At 46.9% G+C, this 24,503-nt stretch overlaps 1 protein-coding gene across 1 annotated transcript; it reads left to right on the forward strand.

Moving 5' to 3' along the window:
* Nucleotides 1–18,078: 18,078 nt before the first annotated feature.
* On the forward strand, nt 18,079–19,570 carry LOC123093550 (heavy metal-associated isoprenylated plant protein 39). The gene is made up of 3 exons (XM_044515534.1): nt 18,079–18,334; nt 18,580–18,655; nt 18,784–19,570. The coding sequence occupies exons 1-3, from the start codon at nt 18,323–18,325 to the stop codon at nt 19,353–19,355; spliced, it is 660 nt and encodes a 219-aa protein (XP_044371469.1). The 5' UTR covers nt 18,079–18,322; the 3' UTR covers nt 19,356–19,570.
* Nucleotides 19,571–24,503: the final 4,933 nt, after the last annotated feature.

The following is a 24,503-nucleotide window of genomic DNA, read 5'->3' on the forward strand; positions in this document are numbered from 1 at the left end:
GCGCTTTAGTTCCACTGTTTAGATATGTTCCTAGAGAAAATATAGTTGAAAGTTGACAGTAGCGATTATGCGGACAGTAGAAAGCTTATGTCCTTAATGCACCGCTTAGTGTGCTGAACCCCAATCGTCGTCTGTGGATGTTGAGAACATCGGACATACACGTCTTGATAACTACGTGATAGTTTAGTTAAACGGTTTAGAGTTGAGGCACCAAAGACGTTTTCGAAACGTCACGGAACATATGAGATGTTTCGAGGGCTGAAATTGGGATTTCAGGCTCGTGCCCACGTCAAGAGGTATGAGACCTCCGACGATTTTCTTAGCCTGCAAACTAAGGGAGAAAGCTCAATCGATGAGCTTGTGCTCAGATTGTCTGAATGCAACAATCACTTGAATCGAATGGGAGTTGATCTTCCAGATGAGATAGTGATGTTTCTCCAAAGTCATTGCCACCAAGCTGCTAGAGCTTCGTGATGAACTATAGAATATCAGGGATAGATATGATGATCCTTGAGGTATTCACGATGTTTGACACCGCGAAAGTAGAAATCAAGAAGGAGCATCAATTGTTGATGGTTGGTGAAACCACTAGTTTCAAGAATGGCAGGGGCAAGAAGGGACACTTCATGAAACGGCAAATCAGTTGCTGCTCCAGTGAAGAAACCCAAGGCTGAACCCAAACCCGAGACTAAGTGCTTCTGTAATAAAGGGAACAGCCACTGGAGCAGAATTACCCTAGATACTTGGTAGATAAGAAGGCTGGCAAGGTCGACAGAAGTATATTGGATATACATTATGTTAATGTGTACTTTACTAGTACTCCTAGTAGCACCAGGGTATTAGATACCAGTTCGGTTGCTAAGTGTTAGTAACTCGAAATAAAAGCTACAGAATAAACGGAGACTAGCTAAAGGTGAGCTGACGATACGTGTTGGAAGTGTTTCCAAGGTTGATGTGATCAAGCAGCGCACGCTCCCTCTACCATCGAGATTGGTGTTAAACCTAAATAATTGTTATTTGGTGTTTGCGTTGAGCATAGACATGATTGGATTATGTCTGTCGCAATACGGTTATTCATTTAAGGAGAATAATGGTTACTTTGTTTATTTGAATAATACCTTCAATGGTCTAGCACCTAAGAGGAATGGTTTATTGAATCTCGATCGTAGTGATACACATTTTTCATGCCAAAAAGAGATATAAGATAGTAATGATAGTACCACTTACTTGTGGCACTGCCATGTAAGTCATATTGGCATAAAACGCATGAAGAAGCTCCATGTTGATGGATCTTTGGACTCACTCGTTTTTGAAAAGTTTGAGACATGCAAACCATGTCTATTGGTGTATACGCATGAAGAAACTCCATGCAGATGGATCGTTTGGACTCACTTGATTTTGAATCACTTGAGATATGCAAATCATACCACATAGGCAAGATGACTGAAAAGCCTCGTTTTCAGTAAGATGGAACAAGACAGCAACTTGTTGGAAGTAACACATTTTGATGTGTGCAGTCCAATGAGTGCTGAGGCATGCAGTGAATATCGTTATGTTCTTACTTCACAGATGATTCGAGTAGATGTTGAGTATATTTACTTGATGAAACACAAGTCTAAATTATTGAATGGTTCAAGTAATTTCAGAGTGAAGTTGAAGATCATCGTGACGAGAGGATAAAATGTCTATGATATGATCATAGAGATGAGTATCTGAGTGACGAGCTTTGGCACGTAATTAAGATATTGTGAAAATTGTTTCACAACTAATACCGCCTGGAACACCATAGTGTGATGGTGTGTCCGAACATCATAGTTGCACCCTATTGGATATGGTGTGTACCATAATGTCTCTTATCGAATTACCACTATCGTTCATGGGTTAGGCATTAGAGACAACCGCACTCACTTTAATAGGGCACCACATAATTCCGTTGAGACGACACCATTTGAACTATGGTTTGGAGAAACCTGAGTTGTCGTTTCTTAAAAGTTTGGGGCTGCGACGCTTATGTGAAAAAGTTTCAGGTTGATAAGCTCGAACCCAAAGCGGATAAAATGCATCTTCATAGGACACCCAAAACAGTTGGGTATACCTCCTAATTCAGATCCGAAAGCAATAGGGATTGTTTCTTGAATCGGGTCCTTTCTCGAGGAAAGGTTTGTCTCGAGAATTGAGTGGGAGGATAGTGGAGACTTGATGAGGTTATTGAACCATCACTTCAACCAGTGTGTAGCAGGGCACAGGAAGTTGTTCCCGTGGCACCTACACCAATTGAAGTGGAAGCTTATGATATTGATCATGAAGCTTCGGATTAAGTCACTACCAAACCTCGTAGGACGACAAGGACACGTACTGCTTCGGAGTGGTACGGTGATCCTGTCTTGAAGGTCATGTTGCTAGACAACAATGAACCTACGAGCTATGGAGAAGCGATGGTGGGCCCAAATTCCGACAAATGGTTAGGAGCCATGAAATCCGAGATAGGATCCATGTATCAAAACAAAGCATGGACTTTGGTGGACTTGCCCGATGATCGGCAAGCCATTGAGATAAATGGATCTTTAAGAAGAAGACGGACGTGGACGTTAATATCATCGTCTATGAAGCTCGACTTGTGGCGAAGAGTTTTTCACAAGTTCAAGGAGTTGACTACGATGAGATTTTCTCATCCGTAGCGATGCTTAAGTCCGTCGGAATCATGTTAGCATTAGCTGCATTTATGAAATCTGGCAGATGGATGTCAAAACGAGTTTCCTTACCAGTTTTCGTAAGGAAAGGTTGTATGTGATACAATCAGAAAGGTTTTGTCGATCCTAAGGATGCTAAAAGGTATGCTAGCTCCAGCGATCCTTCCATGGACTGGAGTAAGCATCTCGGAGTTGGAATATGCACTTTGATAAGATGATCAAAATTTTTGGGTTTATACAAAGTTTATGAGAAACTTGTATTTCCAAAGAAGTGAGTGGGAGCACTATAGAATTTCTGATGGGTATATGTTGTTGACATATTGTTGATCAGAAATGATGAAGAATTTCTGGAAAGCATATAGGGTTATTTGAAAGGTGTTTTTCAATAGAAAACCTGGATTAAGCTACTTGAGCATTGAGCATCAAGATCTATGAGGATAAATCAAAAACGCTTAATGGTACTTTCAAAATGAGCATACACCTTGACATGATCTTGATGGTGTTCAAGATGGATCAGTCAAAGAAGGAGTTCTTGCCTGAGATGTAAGGTACGAAGTTAAGACTTAAAGCTCGACCATGGCAGAATAGAGAGAAAGGACGAAGGTCGTCCCCTATGCTTCAGACGTAGGCTCTATAGTATGACATGCTGTGCACCGCACCGGAAGTGTGCCTTGCCATAAGTCTGACAAGAGGATACAAAGGTGATCAAGGAGTGGATCACCAGATAGCGGTCAAAATTATCCTTAGAGGAATAAGGATGTGTTTCTCGATTATGGATACAAAGGTAAAGGGTTACGTCGATGCAAGCTTTAACACCTATCCGAGTGACTCTGAGTAGCAAACCGGATACGTATAGTGGAAGCAGCATTTACAATATGCCATAGAGAATTGCAAAGTACATACGGATATGAATGTTGCAGACCCGTTGACTAAAACCTCTCTCACAAGCAAAACATGATCAAACCACATAACTCATTGAGTCTTAATCACATGGTGATGTGAACTAGTTTAGTGACACTAGTAAACTCTTTGGATGTTGGTCACATGGCGATGTGACTTATCAGTGTTAATCACATAGCGATGTGAACTAGATTATTGAATCTAGTGCAAGTGGGAGACTGTTGGAAATATGCCCTAGAGGCAATAATAAATAAGTTATTATTATATTTCCTTGTTCATGATAATCGTTTATTATCCATGCTATAATTGTATTGATAGGAAACTCAGATACATGTGTGGGTACATAGACAACACCGTGTCCCTAGTAAGCCTCTAGTTGACTAGCTCGTTGATCAATAGATGGTTACGGTTTCCTGACCATGGACATTGGATGTCATTGATAACGGGATCACATCATTAGGAGAATGATGTGATGGACAAGACCCAATCCTAAGCCTAGCACAAAGATTGTGTAGTTCATATGCTAAAGCTTTTCTAATGTCAAGTATCATTTCCTTAGACCATGAGATTGTGCAACTCCCGGATACCGTAGGAATGCTTTGGGTGTACCAAACATCACAACGTAACTGGGTGACTATAAAGGTGCACTACAGGTATCTCCGAAAGTGTCTGTTGGGTTGGCACGAATCGAGACTGGGATTTGTCACTCCGTGTGACGGAGAGGTATCTCTGGGCCCACTCAGTAGGACATCATCATAATGTGCACAATGTGACCAAGGGGTTGATCACGGGATGATGTGTTACGGAACGAGTAAAGAGACTTGCCGGTAACGAGATTGAACAAGGTATCGGCATACCGACGATCGAATCTCGGGCAAGTACAATACCGCCAGACAAAGGGAATTGTATATGGGATTGATTGAGTCCTTGACATCGTGGTTCATCCGATGAGATCATCGTGGAACATGTGGGAGCCAACATGGGTATCCAGATCCCGCTGTTGGTTATTGACCGGAGAACGTCTCGGTCATGTCTGCATGGTTCCCGAACCCGTAGGGTCTACACACTTAAGGTTCGATGATGCTAGGGTTATAAAGGAAGTTTGTATGTGGTTACCGAATGTTGTTCGGAGTCCCGGATGAGATCCCGGACGTCACGAGGAGTTCCGGAATGGTCCGGAGGTAAAGATTTATATATGGGAAGTCCTGTTTTGGTCACCGAAAAAGTTTCGGGTTTTTCCGGTAATGTACCGGGACCACCGGGAGGGTCCCGGGGGTCCACCAAGTGGGGCCACCAACCCCGGAGGGCTGCATGGGCAAAGTGTGGGAGGGGACCAGCCCCAGGTGGGCTGGTGCGCCCCCCACAGGGCCCAAGGCGCAGGGAAGTGGAGGAAGGGGGCAAACCCTAGGGCAGATGGGCCCTAAGGCCCACCCTAGGTGCGCCTCCCCCTTCTCCCCTTCTGGCCGCCACCAGATGGCATCTGGGGGCTGCCGCCACCCCTGGGGAGGGAACCCTAGAGGGGGCGCAGCCCCCTCCCCTTCCCCTATAAATACTTGAGGGTTTTTGGGCTGCAACACATGAGTTTTTCACCTCTCCAGGCGCAGCCCTACCTCTCTCCCTTCTCCTCTCCCGCGGTGCTTGGCGAAGCCCTGCTGGATTGCCATGCTCCTCCACCACCACCACGCCGTTGTGCTGCTGCTGGACGGAGTCTTACTCAACCTCTCCCTCTCTCCTTGCTGGATCAAGGCATCGGAGACGTCACCGGGCTGTACGTGTGTTGAACGCGGAGGTGCCGTCCGTTCGGCACTAGGATCTCCGGTGATTTGGATCACGACGAGTACGACTCCTTCAACCCCATTCTCTTGAACGCTTCCGCTTAGCGATCTACAAGGGTATGTAGATGCACTCTCCTTCCCCTCGTTGCCAGTCTCTCCATAGATAGATCTTGGTGACTCGTAGGAAAATTTTGAATTTCTGCTACATTCCCCAACAATCACATCACAACATGCCCTGCAAAAACAAGTTAGACGTCCTCTACTTTGTTGTTGCAAATTTTACGTGGCTGCTACGGGCTTTAGCAAGAACCGTTCTTACCTACGCATAAAAACCACAATGATAGTTCATCAAGTTGGTGATGTTTTAACCTTCGCAAGGACCGGGCGTAGCCACACTCGATTCAGCTAAAGTGAGAGAGACAGACACCCGCCAGCCACCTTTAAGCATGAGTGCTCGCAACGGTGAAACCAGTCTCGCGTAAGCGTACGCGTAATGTCGATCCGGGCCGCTTCATCTCACAATACCGCCGAACCAAAGTATGACATGCTAGTAAGCAGTATGACTTGTATCGCCCACAACTCACTTGTGTTCTACTCGTGCATATAACATCAATGCATAAAACCTAGGCTCTGATACCACTATTGGGGAACGTAGTAATTTCAAAAAAAATTCTACGCACACACAAGATCATGGTGATGGCATAGCAACGAAAGGGGAGAGTGTTGTCCACGTACCCTCGTAGACCGTAAGCGGAAGCGTTAGCACAACGCTGTTGATGTAGTCATACGTCTTCATGATCCGACCGATCCAAGCACCGAACGTACGGCACCTCCGAGTTCAGCACACGTTCAGCTCGATGACGATCCCCGGGCTCCAATCCAGCAAAGCTTCGGGGATGAGTTCCGTCAGCACGACGGCGTGGTGATGATGATGATGTTCTACCGGCAGGGCTTCGCCTAAACTCCGCGACGATATGACCGAGGTGGAATATGGTGGAGGGGGGCACCGCACACGGCTAAGGAACGATCCGTAGATCAACTTGTGTGTGTATGGGGTGCCCCCCCGCCCCCGTATATAAAGGAGCCAGGGGGGAGGAGGCGGCCGGCCAAGGAGGGCGCACCAAGGGGGGAGTCCTACTCCCACCGGGAGTAGGACTCCCTTCTTTCCTAGTTGGAATAGGAGAATGGGGGAAAGAGGAGGAAGAGGGGAAGGAAAGGGGGGGCGCCGCCCCCTTTCCCTTGTCCTATTCGGACTAGGAAGGGGAGGGGCGCGCGGCCCCTCATGCCTCCTTCCCTCTTCTCCCTCGAGGCCCATGTAGGCCCAATAACCCCCCGGGGGGGTTCCGGTAACCTCCCGGTGCTCCGATAAAATGTCGATTTCACCCGGAACGATTCCGATGTCCAAATATAGGCTTCCAATATATCGATCTTTATGTCTCGACCATTTCAAGACTCCTCATTACGTCCGTGATCATATCCGGGACTCCGAACAAACTTCGGTACATCAAAACTTATAAACTCATAATAAAACTGTCATCGTAACGTTAAGCGTGCGGACCCTACGGGTTCGAGAACTATGTAGACATGACCTAAAACTATTCTCGGTCAATAACCAATAGCGGAACCTGGATGCCCATATTGGTTCCTACATATTCTACGAAGATCTTTATCGGTCAAACCGCATAACAACATACGTTGTTCCCTTTGTCATCGGTATGTTACTTGCCCGAGATTTGATCGTCGGTATCCAATACCTAGTTCAATCTCGTTATCGGCAAGTCTCTTTACTCGTTCTGTAATGCATCATTCCGTAACCAACTCATTTGGTCACATTGCTTGCAAGGCTTATAAAGATGTGCATTACCGAGAGGGCCCAGAGATACCTCTCCGACAATCCGAGTGACAAAACCTAATCTCGAAATACGCCAACTCAACATGTACCTTCAGAGACACCTGTAGTACTCCTTTATAATCACCCAGTTACGTTGTGACGTTTGGTAGTACCCAAAGTGTTCCTCCGATAAACGGGAGTTGCATATTTCTCATAGTTACAGGAACATGTATAAGTCATGAAGAAAGCAATAGCAATATACTAAACGATCAAGTGCTAGGCTAACGGAATGGGTCATGTCAATCACATCATTCTTCTAATGATGTGATCCCATTAATCAAATGACAACACATGTCTATGGTTAGGAAACATAACCATCTTTGATTAATGAGCTAGTCAAGTAGAGGCATACTAGTGACTATATGTTTGTCTATGTATTCACACATGTATCATGTTTCCGGTTAATACAATTCTAGCATGAATAATAAACATTTATCATGATATGAGGAAATAAATAATAACTTTATTATTGCCTCTAGGGCATATTTCCTTCAATACTTCTTTAATTCTGACCCCCTAAAACCACCAGTATGAAAGTTTTGATAGATGTGTCTAAGGCAGAATCTATGTGGGCAGTTGGGGAATACATTGTTTGCAGCTTTAAGAAGGCCATGTTTGGAGAAATCACCAACAACTACTTAAGCAACTAAGCAATGTATATGACCAACAACTACTTATGCAATTGTGAACTATGCAATTGTGAACTATACAATTATGAACTAAGCAATGTATATTATAAAATACAAGTAAACATGGGAATTACCTTCTGTCTATCAGAGATTATGGTGTAATAACCAAATCTCCCTGATTCTCCACCAATTGCTATCTTCAGTTCAGATAGAAACCAAGTCCAACTTTTTGTGTCTTCTTTGTCCACAACTGCAAAAGCAATGGGATATATGTTATTATTCCCATCCCTTCCTGTGGCAGCCAGGATTTGTTGGCCAGTAGACAGCTTGATGAAGCATCCATCCACACCTGCAATGGCACACAACACAAGTCAGAAACAAGGCATTGAAACAAGGCAAACTAAACATTCAGAAATCCTTCCTTGCAAAGTAAAGTAATCACCTATGAATGGTCTACATCCATTCAGAAATCCTTCCTTGCAAGCATTCAAACAGATGAATAGGCCATGGAACCTTGGATTTTTTGCTTGGATGCTCCTTCAAGAACTTAGTAGTGACAATGCACCTACTACCTGGATTTGGGTCCAAGACAGCCTACAAATAATCCCTGATCCTGGTATACTGACCCCTCTGATCTCCTTGCACCATCTCAACTGCTTTGTTCTTAGCCCTGTAGGCCATATGAGTGCTGATCTCAACTCCATACTTGCTCTTCAGATTTTGCATTATTGTAGTTATTGATGTGTTCAAGTCTGTTCTTATTGCTTCTAAGACCTGATGTGTGACCCACTTGGTAGTCACCTTGGTGCTCTCTGCTACAGCTGGACATGTGTGCAAAAAATTTGCCTTTCTAATGCAAAATGTTCTCTCATTTGCCAACACAGAAGCTGCAATGAAAAAAGGGCAATCTTCATGTCTGCAAATAGCTATGATTCTGTCATTGCAGTTCCTATGAAACTGATAGTTTCTGTTTCGAGCTATGTGGAATGTGAGAAGTGCCCTTCTAAACTGGTAAACACTTTCAAAACAAAGCTTCTTCACAAACTGCATCTCTGGGCTCTCTCTATCCTCAGCATACCAGTTTCTTGGTTTGGGTTTTTTGGCCCTACTCTTATTGCCAAGCACAAAAGCTAGGGGTACTGCCCCATCATCATCCTCCTCATTCAAATCACTAGGATTTGGATCCTCTTCAGATGATGGCACCCAAACATCCTCAAATTTTTGCTCCAAACTTGCATGTGATCTAGTAGTTGGCCCCTTTCTTACTTTCAACTTCTTCCTCTTTTCCCCTTGTGGTACCACCTCCTCTTCAATTTCCTCATCCTCTCCATGCTCCTCATCCTCTCCATGTTCCTCATTAACTACCTCTTCTTCTAGCTCATAAGGTTCTTCAACATCAGTGTCACCTTCAAAGTGTAAAAATGGGTCCTGTCTCTGCCTCCTCATCTCAGCCATCCTAGCCATGAAATGCTCATCTTGCTCCAAGTCAGAGTCATCTTCAGTTAGTAAAACAAGAAGTTTTCTTTTAACTGCCTCCACCCTCTCAACACTCTTCTTATGCTTCTTATACCTCTGTATTTTATTCCTCCTCTTAAGCTCCATAGTTCTTTCCAACTCCTCTTGCTCCAAATCATCATCTCCTGCATTTCCTTGATCCATATCTTGTGCCTCCTGCTCATCAACTTGTGAAACTCTCCTTGTTTTTTTGGATGGTGACTTGTACACCACACCTTCCTCACTGACCTCATACACAGTCCTCTCTCCAACACTGCCTATAGGGACCTGCTGCTCACAAACATGGGCTATGTTTAAATCTCCAGGTCTGGGCTCACTACCCCTAACTACTGTCAGATTAACTATGGTCTGATCTCTGTTGGCAATGTGGTCTAGCATCTCATCAACCTTGTCATCATCACAGATCTCTTCCAAACCAGCTACTCCCAAGCCAGCATCCCTAACAAAGTACATGTAGTCATCCTCTCCATAGCCTGCTGTCTCTATTAGTGCTATTAGATTCAGAAATGTTATGTCTGAAACACACATGGTCCTCTCCAAATTGTCCCTGTCATGAAAGTGGAGCCTAACTTCCCACACATCATCACACAAACTACAAAGCAAAGAAGCTACACATTAATTTCTATGCATACATTTCTAATAATTAAAATCAATAACATATTCAGTTAACTGAAATCCTTTGAACACTAAAAAAATTCAGTTAAGTGCATTCATGCAGTTTCAATATTCAGTTAACTATTCAGTGCATATTCAGTTAACTATTCAATGCATATTTAGTTAAATATCACACTAAAAAATTCAGTTAAGTTCATACATACAGTTTCAATATTCAGTTAACTATTCAATGCATATTCAGTTAACTGAAATCTTTTGAACACTAAAAAAGTTCAGTTAACTATTCAGTGCAGATTCAGTTAAACATTACAAATGAGAAAATTCAGTTAACTTAGTACACTATACACTATATATAGTGCATATTCAGTTAACTATGGACAGTAAACAATATTCAGTAAACTGAAAACCTTTTGTACACTGAGAAAATTCAGTTAACTTCATACACTGAAGCAAATTCATCTAACTGATAGGATACATATCAGAGGTTAGACTACAAACAATAATGACCTACAATTCATTGAAATCGAAGCCTAACTATTGAACTATGAGAAATTGAACCCTAACCCTAGAATCCACAGTAAAAGAGGGGGAGAACTTACTCAACGCCACCAAATGCAGAAGCCCATTGATGGCTACCCGTCGGAGTAGCTTGCACAGCACGGGCAAGAGCGCCGGCGGCGCGGTACTCAAGCGACGGCGACGGCGCTCTTCTCTTCGGGTCCCGACTAGGGTTTGAGCTGCCGCACACCTCCTCCACTTCGATCGATTCGCCGCGGGGAAGCAACCCTCCGCTGCAGCCTCCATCCACTCCCCCGCCGGTGGCATCCACTCCCCCGCCGTCGTCAGGGCTCGCCGTCGCCATGGAGCACGGGAAGAAAGAGAGACAGAGGAGAGTAGAGTGGTGAAAGGGGAGAATGAAGTGGATAAGGGACCCGTGCTGTTTTGACCGAGACGACGCGTCCGTTGCCACTGTAGCACCGTTAGACGACGTCAGCTCGTGGGCGTTACGCCACGTCCTCAAAATCGGGCCCCACCTGTCATAATAGTGCTTAAAATGGCCCAACAAACGGTTAGGTGTTTTCTGCAAATGATTAGGACCAAAATCAGTGTTTTCTGGCACAAAATCGTAGAATAGTCTTTTCTGCAACCCTGGGCTTCAATGTGGTGGTTTTCTGCAATTTACTCGGCTTTCAATGCGTCGTGGTGACACTGTCCAGTCTGAGATTTAGATTCGCTGGTAGGCACGATGGCAATGTTTTGGCGGCTATATTTCGTAGCGTCGTTAACTTCGTAAGCTGATGATGGCGCTGCACTGATCGACTTTTAATAATACTGCAACGACAGTGGCGAATGGCTGGCGCCACGCCTAGCCTAGCGTGGAGTTTTGCCCCGGTTAGGGCGATTCGCTAGGCTAGCTGCAGCGTCAATGCAGTGCATGATCGGTCCAGTTGACTCTGCCTCCGGATTTCGATCTCACCCGTACGCCGCCAGCTTTTCCGCCACGACCACCACCTGACCACGGCTGACGGCAACACTCACGTAAAATGAATCCCAACAGATAGGAAGATAAACCCAGAGGCTGCTGGAGATGGACGACGTGCACGGACAGGCGGCCATCGCAGGGGCGTGCGTGGAACTCACGCGGACCACGGGGAAAGAAAACTGCGACGCCCGTGCGCGACGGCCGGTCGAGTGGTCGTGAAAAGCCGTGACCGAGCGGGTGGCGGCCGGTGGAGCTACGCGCAGGCGCAGCCGGACCAGACCCGCACTCGCAACGGGCGCCTTTTCAGCTACTGGATTTGACTGAGGCCAACTCCACCGCAAGACCCCAAACGGACGTCCACTTCAACTGTTTTTTGTCCGTTTAAGGTGGCAATGAGGACTAAAACAGACACGCATGTCCGGCTTTTGCTCGAGGCGTCCAACGCGGCGACTAACCCCAAACTATCCGCCTCGCGTCCGCCTCGGCCACAAGCCCACGCATGCGCCTTCCCGCCCGCGAGCTCGTGCTCTCGCCACGCCGGTGCAGTGGACAAGGCTATGACGAGCCGCGCCCCGCCGTGGTTGAGCTCGCATCGCCGGCCCGCGTCGCCTCCCACCGCCGCGCCGGCAGCAACGCCGGCCTTCGCGCGCGCGCCCTGGACGCCCCGTCGTGGGCGTGTTCGCCGCAGCGCCGGCCCGCGCCTCCGCGGCCCGCGCCCGCGCCCTCCGCCCCATCCCAGCCGCACCGGCCGCGCCCCGACCCCGGCCGCCGCGAGCGCGGCCGCGCCCGCGCGCGCTCCGCCCCGCCCCGCCCCGCCCAGGCCGCGGCGAGCCCGGCCGCGCCCGCGCGCGCCCCACCCCGCCCAGGCCGAGGCGAGCCCGGCCGCGCCCCGCCCGGCCGTGCCCGCGCGCGCCCCGCCCCGCCCAGGCCGCGGCGAGCCGGCACCCGCGCCACCGGTCGCGCCTCACTCAGGCCTCGTCTCGCCCCGCCCCGCCTGCCTCGCCGCCGTCCACGCCTCGCCTCGCCCCGCTCGCTGCATCGCCGGAGATGTCGGTGCTCGTCCATGGGCAGAGAGAAAAAAGGAAGAGGGAGAGGTGAGGATGACACATGGGCCCAGCCGGACATGCAGCGGACGAGGACGCCATAAAGTTGTCCGTTTCGTGTCCGCTTTCATCCCAAAGCCAGACCAAGTTTGGGCCGCGAATGGGGTCGAACGGACAGAAAAATCAGTTGGGGTCTGCTGGTGTGCCGTCTTTTGTCCGTTTTACCCCAAACGGACATATCCGGACAGGATAGGGTTGTGCGGTGGATTTGACCCTGCCGGCTAAACCGCGTCGCCCTACATCGTAAACCCGTATTAGCTGATGAGAAAGTCTAGCTAGCAGCGGTGAGAAAGATGAAATCGTGGTGTCAAAAGGGATCGGATGTGACAGTGGTGTAACTGGTTCAGGTGATCCGTGAATAAATAATTCAACCTATTAGTTTAGGGCAATTAAGTTACTGACTTCTGAAAGAAGGTGCACATTGCACGAGCAAAACCATCATCAGCCACAATTAAGTTACTGACTTCTGAATGGATGGTACAGCCAGATGATAAGGTTTGGAATTAGTGGCACAAATCGTCGTCACATGCTCGATCGCCCGGTGCTCCGTATCTGTCAACGAACAGTTTCCCATAACTTCCTCGGCACTACGACTTCCAGGGGCCAGCTTTACGTAGGGAATTCTCTCGATCGCTAGGACCTTTTCGTCTGCTTGATTGAATTCTTCAGCCTACTACACTTCAACATGGTCCAAGAAAAGATCTCAAAACGATTTACCAAGCAACATAAAATCCTTGTTTAACTACGTACTCCGTGTATATTGTAGGCCACATTTATACACCTTTTCATCTGCTTTACTTCATCGTCGTACTACTATTCAAACCGGCTCAAGATCGAAAAGATCTCAAAATCTTCTAATTGACCGTCCGACAAGATAATGTGATGCACTGGAGGTGATCCAGACTCCAGTAGTAGAACTAGCCAGGAGTAGCAGCTAAGCAGACACGTCACGACTATAACCGCCCATGCCTTTTATGAAAAGGAAGCTGACACGCCACGCATATGCGTATCGCCGGACTATAAGATTGCACCAACAGTGTGCTGATTATTCTGCATGGGCCTATTCTGGATAACCAAAAAAAAATTGCAACATTCATCCCTTCACATAAAACTAGACGGACATTTGGTTTTAGCTATGGCTTATCTTTGTCTCAAAATAAGAAAGCTATGCCTTATCTTTATTATCTGAAATGACGATGCATACATGACGCATAGTATGTTGGATGCGAACTAACCAATATGGACTATTTGTTACAATAATGGTACGGCCAGGAGTTACATATGCCTTGCAGTCTAATAAAGTTTTCCACAATTAAGGAGTAATCACTAATCACCATGATAGAGTTTTGATGGTAGGAGGTGCTTTTTAAGTGTTCTTTATGCGATCTAAATTGTAAATGAAAATATCTCTCAAACCACGTGTCTAACTTACAAACCGTTTTCATCTTTGTGGTCATCGTGTTGAGATCTACGAAACTAGACCTTACGCTAATAGATTTCAGCGAACTTTTTTCAGACGCAACTTGTACTCCGAAAGATAACAAACTTGTGCTTCCCGCAGCAACACACTTGTACTTAACATCGCAGTGTACTCTTGTACTCTGAAAGATAACAAACTTGTGCTCCCCCAGCGGCACACTTGTACTCTACATCGTGGTGTACTCTCATGTAGTACAACTTGTGCTTCTTGGGTAGTGCAATTATATATGTGCTCCACACATGATACAATATGTATTCTCCTCCCACCCAGTCTAATGTATACTCTTTGGTGCAACTTGTGCTTCACGTGTTGCGCGATCTATACTCCAGTCTGTGCTACGCAAATATACTCCATGTGCCGTACACATACACAGATGGTGCAATACACGAAGAAACCGAAGAAAAAAATGTGAGAAAACCTAAGAAAAATAAAACAAAACAAAAAACGATTGTGTGCACAGCAGACGGAAAAAAATTATATGAGACCAGGTCTCATATAATTCGGGTGAGACCCACCCTGATGGATGACACGTGGCATTCACAAATCACAAAGCATCCTAGTTTCTAGCTATAGCAGACGGCGTATCTATATTCCCTAAATCAATATAAACCACCATGATGGCATTCTGAATAAAAAAATATAAGAGGACAATACAAAGCAAACTTTCTCTTTGATGGATAACTAATTGTACGACGATTTGAGTATAAAATTGGACCGACCGGCCTCCTGGTACATAAAAAGATGTTTCATGTTTTTTATTAACTTATTTACAAGATCCATTATTCTTCATATAAATGAATGCACTTCGTTGTAGACATGGAATCAGTTTTGTTGTGTCCCGATAAACCCTACTGCAATGGAAAACGTGACGGCAAACACAAGATATGGAGTAATTTGCTAAAGTTAGTGTTTTTAAAGCCAAAACCGTTAGGGCTTTATCCATTACTTAGGAAGAAGTGAATTTCATGGTTAATTAGCAGAAAACCATCACAACACATCCTCACAACATGGGGCACCACAACTTGCCTGGCTACCCACATGTACTCCATACACATCATTGAGAGGAATACCACCGTCGAGGCTTCCCACAAGAGTAAACATCGTCACTTTTCCTAAGCAAGCAACTCCGACTTCGCTGCATCGATCCACCCACAAGATTGCGACCGAAACAACTATCGAAGTCCACGCTGACATATGCCAAACATTCGACCACACACACGACTGGTAAGGAACTTTGATTTCAAAGACGAGCAACAGGGCGAAAATACGCAGGGATTGTGCCGCACAGGATCCCCATAGACAAACATGTATCACCCCGTCGGCACTCGGACCTCGCCATAGCAGCTCCGACTCCAAGGCAACACACAAGGGTAGGAGACTAATGGACATGTCGGAAAAGCCGACTGTCAAACCATGACATGAAGCAAACACCACTTGTCGTCGTCATCGTCGCCACATAAGACACGGTGGTACCCAATCTCCCAACGAATCCAGTGACCTCTCTAATCGGATCAAACTACACAATCGATGCCTTCAAGAGGGAAACAACGCCAACACCACCAAGTATCGACTCTCGGGGACTGGGTTTGCACCCATAGTTGTCCCTCGCTGAGAAAGAGAGAGCATCCGATCGATGCCTTTGGGGAGGTTATGGCATCCACGAGCACCACCCTCTAAGGGTGCAGCCACGGCGAGAAAGGGGTTTTCACCAGTTTTACCTCAAATTCCTCCGGTCGACAGCCAATCTGGCAGCACACCTGCCCACCACGACATTCCCACGCATCCACTACCCCGACAATAATATCTTGCAACCGCACTACTTCCATCATGATGTGAGGCTGCAGAAGGGCAGATCCACCACCATGCGCCACATGTTGAAGCCTCAGAAGCCGCGCCGAGGAGCCACAACCCCTCCATGGAGCCCTTGAGCCCGCATGGCCGCACCAGAGCGCTCTAGACGCAGAGTTGAACCGCCACACCTCGTGGCCGCCACATCGCCCATCGGACCTCCGTCTCCCTTGAGCACCACTGCCACATGGCCCATGATCGCCTGGAGCTGCCCTCGGTAGACCTCCGCCTCCCCGAGCATCGCCGCCGCGCAGAACCATTCTCGATGTGCCACGAGAAAGGTGCCCTGGCTTTGTTGGCACCATGCAGATTTTTTCGTCCGGCGACGAAAAGGGGAGGAGGAAGCGGCTGGTGGTGTGCTCCGGTGCCGCTCGATAGCAGAACGGGAGCGGGTTGTCCGTTTCGTTAAAGTTAGTGTGTGATCGAAAGAGTGCATGAAACAACAATGTATTCTTCAAAGTTGCTCATTTTAGACCAACTTTGGTACAAGATCCAAGTTGAAATTACAAGAGAGAGCAAACAAAAAGCTATGAAATGTAATGTAATAATTTAGTAGAAATCTATGATCTAACTTTTTGTGTTCAGTATAAATAGCCTACAGTTTTTTTTTCATAAATAGTTTGGATTACTTACCACATGGTAGCCAGCGATTAATCCTCAATAACATCTAGGAAGAAAAGAAGAATAACTTCGTTCTCTGCAAAGAAGAGAAAGAGAACAACTTCTTAGCTAACAAAGGAAACCGGGACTAGGAGTGTTACTCCTCACCAATCACGGGACCAAGAGATGATTCTATATTTTATATTCTAATGAAATGTGTGCTGCAAGTTTGTAACTGGTAATCCTACCTACATAAACTCGGTGGTCATAAGAAACCGTTTTCAATCAATGACAAACAGAATATATAGTTGGTACGAAACCCTTTCATGCATCTGCACGGTCAGTTTTCGGTGCTTGATCGCGGCTTTAACCGATCGTTACAGGCATCTTACTGCAGCTTGTAGCTTACAAGTTCGAACTCCTTTTTTTTTTAATGAGAAAGAACTTGGTGCGGTGTCGCCTGATTCTGATATCACGTCCAATTATTAATGCTGAACTTAGATGAAGTTGATTTTGATGATATAGCAGGCGAAGAGCCATTATTGATCGTTTTTAATATACTCTTTATCGTTATCATATGATAAAGAAACCAAGACAGGTGTGGCGCGTACGTCATGATCCCCGAACAAAGGACAGTGACAGCGCAAAAAGGAGTCGCTGATTGGCTCTCATCCTCAAACCACATGCATCGTTCGGAATGGCGGCAAGTTTTCAACGAACGCAGCATTACATACATACAATACACACGCGCCTTGGCTGTTGCATGCGTGGTGCGGGGCATACACGGTCCGGAACCGACCGAGCGTACTAGCTACTGGAACAGCTCGAATCATACGTTGGAATCACCTCGGAATCCGCAAAAACGAGACGGCCCGAATCGTCCCGTCCCGCTAGCATCCAGCCGGAACACAAGGCAGACACGAACCGGCGGTCCGGCGTGCACACAGCGCCGGGAATCGACCTCTCACGAAAGATAAAGCGAGCGTGACCCGTCACCGGTCGGTCACGCACAGCCCACAACGCACGCGCGCGCACACACTCGACGCGTGACAAGTCGAGTTGGTTTCGTCTCGGAGGAATTCATCCGGGAATCAGAATCAGAGGACACCGGACCGGAGGCAGCGGCAACACAAACAGAGGAGGAGGATGGGCGCGATGGCGGGAGAAACCGGAGAGGAGCTCGAATGATCGGGGGGCACGGCCGTGTGGGGCGGACACGGGCCGCCAGATCGGAGCAGGCAGCAGAGCGGCAGCGCGGCATTCCCGCCTGATCGCCTCGACTCACCCTGTACTGTGCGCACTGTGAGCGCGCAGTCGCACACGGCTGGCCAGTGGCCGCACACCAAACCAAAAGGCGGGGACGTACGAGGGCCGCCGGTGAGGAAGAGAGACACATCCACGTCAGACAGATATAGATCGATATAGAGGGCACCGGGGCTGTGCTTCGCACCAACGCTACCTAGGCTAGCTAGCCACCAAAGCGCCCGCCCGCCCGCCCGCCGATCGCCCCTCCTCTCCTCTCCTCTCCTCGCCGCTAGTATTTAGGACCACCCGCGATCACCAATTCCCTTTGCCTCTTATGTGCCATTGCTGCAGTTGCGTGACACGCTCGCCTAACTCCCGCACGCACCCCCTCCACCCTCCGCTGCCCGTGGCCGGCTGTACCGCACCATTCCCACACACCCTCACTTAGCTAGCTGCTCCCATTATTCTCACCTGTCCCCATTTGATCCATCTTCTGATCGTCTACCCGCTCGCCTTCTCTTTCCCTGCGAGCAGCCCAGGCCGGAGGCATGTCGGCCAAGGTGAGCAAGAAACGCTTCTTCTCCCTGTAATGTTCATGGATTCTGAAATTCCGATCCTGATTCCATACATGCACGCTCTTTGCTGGGGGGATCTTGCTTTAGAATCCATCCCGGGAACGCTTTTCTCTCTTTTACTCTGCACCTGCACTTTGTTCTGGTGTCGGTCATACACTGCCTGCATCCAAACGTCTTCCTCTGCTTCGGACTGTAAACTAACGATGCTGGCGTGTTTTGCTCTGCTGCAGAAGATCGTGGTGAAGCTGGAGCTCCATGACAACAAGGACAAGCAGAAGGCCATGAAGGCCGTCTCCGTCCTCGTCGGTACGTACCCCGCAACGCTCTGCTCTTTTCTGTTCTGCTAGATCCATTAGACAAAGACCACCGATCGAATGACTGACTGACGCAGACGGCTCTGCTCTGCTCTGTTCCATGCCGTTTTACTTCGCCAGGCATCGATGCCATATCCATGGACCTGGCGTCGCGCAAGATGACGGTGATCGGCACGGTGGACCCGGTGCACGTGGTGAGCAAGCTGCGCAAGGGCTGGGCGGCCTACATCGAGTCCGTCGGCCCGGCCAAGGAGCCCGAGAAGAAAGAGGAGAAGAAGGAGGAGGCCAAGAAGGAGGGAGACGGGGCCAAGAAGGAAGGCGGCGACGGCGGCGACGCCAAGAAGGAGGGCGACGGGAAGAAGGAGGGCGACGGGAAGAAGGACGGCGACAAGAAGGAGGAGGGTGACGGCAAGAAGGACGGCGACGGGAAGAAGGACGGCGACAAGAAGGAGGAGGGCGATGGCAAGAAGGACGACCAGAAGAAGCCCGCCGCCGTGGCCCCGCTGCCGTTCCCGCACCACATGCCGCTGCCGCACCACATGCCGCCGCCCTACATGTACAACGCGGACTACATGATGAACCAGTACCGGCCGGCGCCGCCGGCCTACCCGCCGCCGTACGTGCCGCCGCAGCACTACTACGTGCGGAACATGAGCATGGAGGAGAACCCAAACTCGTGCGTCATCTGCTAAGTCAAAGTCGATCCCTCGATCGCGCGCGTACGTCCCGAGAGGCGACCATGCATGCATCTGTGTATAGTAGTATTTTCTCGACCGTTTTTACGAGACCAGCAAAGTTTGCAAGATGAAACTGTACAACTAGTAGTCTACTATAGCACTACGTACGTACATACGTACATTTGTAATGTGGAAATTGCGATGCTACGTACTGCCTGCCTGCCCTAGTACATACCACAGCCACCCAACATTCGGTTACATCCAGGGTGCTAGCTTGTTTAGCACAAATGTGAGCCGAAACATTAGCTGATCTCCCTACATGCTAAACTACAAAAGACTGAAAATAAATGACATGCTCCCTAATCTCGGCCAAGATAGACGCCACACCCGCACGAACATTGGGACGCGTATTCCAGAGATTCACAATCTCCAAATTATCAGACTCGAAAACCACCTCAGAATAGCCTCGTAGATGAGCAAAGAGAACACCATCGTGTAGAGCGAGTGCCTGGACCCCAGTACATACAACCACAGCTACATCATCTTTCCTTTCAACAACAGAGAACAAAAGTAGAGAGAGGAAAGAGTGGGTTTAGAGAGAGAGAGAGAGAGCAGTGTGCGGTGCATGATGGGTGGTGATGCAGCATGTGGCTGCTGTTCAAACTTTGCTTTCTAGAAAAAGGGAAATTGAGGCGCAATAATACGGCTATTTTTGGCATTTTCTCTTGCAATTGTAGCCAGGCGCATCTTGCATGTGCAACGCCGTTGTACAGAATACTGTGTATATATGGACCAGGAGAATCAGCAGCCGTTGGAACGATCTCCCGCCCGTACAGTTCCAGTTGGTGAGAATCGGAATTATGCTCACCCTGACCAGACCCCCAGCTGGACGCATCGCACTTATTTTGGTCTGTGTTCGTTGTTTGATCAACGCATGCATGCATATCTCACAAAAAAAAACGCATGCATGCATAAGATTCACGTGCTGTTTGAATTCAAAGGGGGACAAGAGTCCATTGCACGTCAGAATAATCAGTGTGCTATAATTTCACTGGATCAATGGGCAAACGTCTTGACGAAACTAAAACTGCACATGAGAATCTTCCCGCGAAAGAAGGGAGTGCACATGAACATCTTCCCGCCAAAAAAAGAACTGCACACCAGCATCTAACCCTAACTGGCTCGTTTTTACGAAAAAAGGGTGTAGCCATCAAGTGCGATGCACGCAGCCATCTAATTATAATCAGTTCTCGCAAGGAAACAATTTGATTAGAATGTGTTGGTAGGTAAACCAAGACAAAATCAGATAAAGAAATGATAATGGTGACGCAGCAAAGCATGCGCGCCGACGCAACGATCTGTATCTGGAGTACATGGAGAGAGGCGGGGCGCTGAATGAAACCTGTCGTCAGAGCACGCTATCATGAGGTGATCATGCTCAATAATTGTTCCGGTTTAGCACATCTCTCTCCTGCTCCTAGATCACCTCTCCTCGTCCGCCATTGCCGAAAGGCGCGCTGCTTTCCAAGAGAAGGAGCAGCCACAGAAATCTCGAAGAGAAATTCAAGTGGCCATGCATGTCTTTTTCGATCCAGCTAGTGCATCCATCACCAAACTCTGACCGCTATTTAAACACAGTGCTAATCGAGTCGGTTCGCGCCTCAGCAGCCACCATATGATATGAAAAGGGTTAGATGCCAAAAGGGTACGTCGATGGATTAATTGGTCACCGGAGCTCACTTATTTACTACCAGTTCATTCATGCGTGTGCACTCTCATTAAACAAACCACACCCTATCACCCCATAGATTACTGCATAAATTCGCAAGTTGCAGCAAAAGACGGCACGGTTGAACTAGCGGGGCTAATTCAGAAGCGGCCAAAACGTAGCGGTCCGGAATAGCTGCGGCGTCGCGTCCGGCTGCGCCCGCGGACCAAACGGGAGTATAAATTCGTCGTGGCCTTGGCCAGTTTTCGCGGGGCCGATGAGTCGGATGACCGCGACGGCGGCTCGTCTCCACCCGCCCGCCCCTGACGACAGCCGGCCAGTCTCATCGGCCACCGGCACCTCTTTCAACACTCAAGGACCAGATCTTGAACAGCTTAGCGGAAGGTGACGTCCAACTTTCGGGTTCAGAAACAGAGGCGTGCTTCACAGTTCAGCCTGATGACATGACAATAATAAGGAAAAAATGGGTCTATATGAGGAGTCGGTGGTGATGTGCTGATGTGAAGGTGATTTAAAAAAGTTGCGGTTTTAATTTGTGGCGTCGGTAAGAATTGGCCTAGCTTGCATACACGTGTGCTGTGGTCAGTGGCGATGGCGATGGAGGAAACGGAATTTTGTTAAACCTTCCTTACCTGCCTAGCTAGGTACGTCGCTTGCTACCTGCTGTGGTTTTTCATCACCTGCTGCTCTCGTTGTCACCCAGATAGTTTAGCTAGCCAAGAACAGCACGCGCACGCCATATATATACGTAGAGAAAACCCGGACTGGGTGTCTGTATTAACGCATGCAGAAACGTACGTACTCGGAGTACATGACTTGTTTCAAGAATTGCTCGTCTGTAGAGGAAGATATTGACCAACTGAAGCTGCTCGTAGTTTCTCACTTTCTCTTCACGACCAAGAGATACACGCGTGACTACCTGCCAAGCACATGTAAGATCTTGTTACTACCTACGGTACGTGCATCTGCGTTCTGGTCTCCTATACTGCCATGATTAATTGCAATCAACCGGCGGATGATGAGAGTGTATCCATCCACGCCGCGTCGGATTTGATGTAACACAGGAAAGCGCCCCCTCGTTTTCCAACAGTGGGAAAAAGTCCAAAACAAACCTTGAATTTATCGGCGAAAGCTAAATCAAACCCTGAACTCTCAATCCCTGAAATCAGCACGTCAAACTCTCTTATCCCGGTCTATTTTAGACCTTGAGAGGACTTAACCGGTATTTGATGAATTGGGCCGGCCCATTAGCGGCGTCGCTCCCGCGCGCGCACTGCTCTGGGTTTTCTATGTTATTTTTCCTTTTTTTCCTTTTTTACACATGTCTATTTTTTCTCGTACCCAATGTTCACTTTTAGCGCACACATAAAATATTTTTTGATAAGCTTTTGATAGTTTCAAATACATTATGTACATTTTTAAATTAAATGTTTTCAATTTTTTTGAATACATGGTTATATTTTTTCCAAATACATGTTTACATTTTTAGTGACTATAAACATTTATAAAAACTAAACGAACACTCTTCGCATAGTTCAACATTTTTGAATTTGTAGACACTTTTTTCAAACACATGCTAAGTATATTGTATTAAGTGTAAGACACAGTTTTTACAACACGCAAACAATTTTTTACATTGTACCACATTTTTGTTTGAAAATGTCACAAACACATTTTTTTGAAACATGTGAACATTATTTGAAATGCTACATTTGTTTGAATGTACGAACATTGTTTGAATCACAAGAAATATTATTATACATTGTGCAAAACATTTGTTTGAATTGGTCCACACATATTTTTTAAACTTGTGATATTTTTTAGATGTCAAAAAATATTTTCTTACAATTTGTTCAGATTTCCAAATTCTTTCCTATTTTGTAAATTTTTGTTCAGCTTTCAGAAAAGAAAAGCTCGCTTCATGTCTGGTTGGCCGGCCCAGACGAGTCCTTAGGCAACGATCCGAAACATTTTCTAAAAACATTATTTACCAAATTCTAAAAACATTATTTATAAAATGTGACACAATTTTTGAAAATCCGAAACATTTTCATAGCATGTGAAAAACTGTTCAAATTCTGAACATTTTTTAGAATTGTTTTTGAAATCAGAAACAGTTTTTTAAAATGCGAATAGATTTTTCTAAATTCCAGAAAAGATTAAAAACACAAAAGGAATTGAATTTGTGTGATAAATAGAAAACAGGAATACTTTTTAGCTTCTGAAATTTTTAGAAATGCGTGAATATATTTTGAAGTTCACGATTTCTTGTTGTGTTATAGTGGGCCGGCCCAATTTCTGAGTAGTAGGTTATCCCGGCCGGGATTCTCTTATTTCTAGTGTGCCAAACAGGTCTAGGGTTCAAAATAGGCCGGAATTACAAGTTCAGAGTGCCAATTTCCGGGATTCAAAATTCAGGGTTTAATTTAGCTTTCATCTACAACTTCAAGGTTTGTTTTGAACTTTTTCCTCCAACAGTGGAGTGGAGAAATCGATCGACGTTGTCAGCGGAGCTACACGTAGGCGCAACAGGAGCTACACCTACCTCGGCACGTAGCATCCTCATGGCTATCTCGGAACTTCTCCGCCAAACTGGCCTCGTTGCATTTGGCTCCTGCATTTTCAGCAAGCCCTTCTATTTATAAATAATCAAAAACTGCAATCAGCACAAGATAAGAGCATCTACAGCCGGACTTGGCAAATCCGGCCCATATACATCCGCGGACGCGCCTGGCACGCCGTAGACGCATCTGGACGGGCCCTCATATTTCGCTCCCGGCATCCACATATCTCAAATCGGGAGTCTCAAATCCATGCACGTCGATCATACAAGTCATTGTCGCACGTAAATAACAAATGTGATACCGAACATAAAGAGTGTTTACATAAAATTTATTTTAAGTGCGCAACTCAAACATCAACTCTTTGGTTTTCATTGTGGGTCCACATATACTACACAAGATCATTGAGTAGCTACGTGTGCACCTGATGATCTCGAAGATTCTGATGCTTATGCAGAAAGTTTATAATCTGAGTTGCATCTTGATCTTTCGGGATTTCTACTTGTTCTTCAGGTACTTCAAAATTATTGATTTGGGCTACACCATCACCCTCATTCTCGACAATCATATTGTGCAAAACAACACAAATATCATGAGCTGCCACAAAGTTTTTAATTCCCACATCATTGCAGCCCCACGAGCAATTCCCAACGAGTATGAAGCACACCAAATGCCCTTTCCACATCCTTCCTAGCCGCTTCGGGCATTGTTGCAAAGTGGCTCTATTTATTGCCATGCGGTTCGGATATAGTTTTCACAAACGCCGTCCACTGAGGATAGATGCCATCAGCAAGATAGTATCTCATGTTGTAGTCTCGGTCGTTGACGGTGTAGTTGCACGGTGGTGATTACTCATTGCAAAGCCTCCTGAAC

The sequence above is a fragment of the Triticum aestivum genome, chromosome 4B (genome assembly GCF_018294505.1).
Source record: "Triticum aestivum cultivar Chinese Spring chromosome 4B, IWGSC CS RefSeq v2.1, whole genome shotgun sequence".
NCBI lineage: Eukaryota > Viridiplantae > Streptophyta > Magnoliopsida > Poales > Poaceae > Triticum > Triticum aestivum.

What these genes read in the sequence shown, in the direction of transcription:
- LOC123093550 (XM_044515534.1), top strand. An exon ending in GGCCGTCTCCGTCCTCGTCG is followed by an intron (nt 18,656 to 18,783) that starts GTACGTACCCCG and finishes TTACTTCGCCAG; the next exon opens with GCATCGATGCCATATCCATG.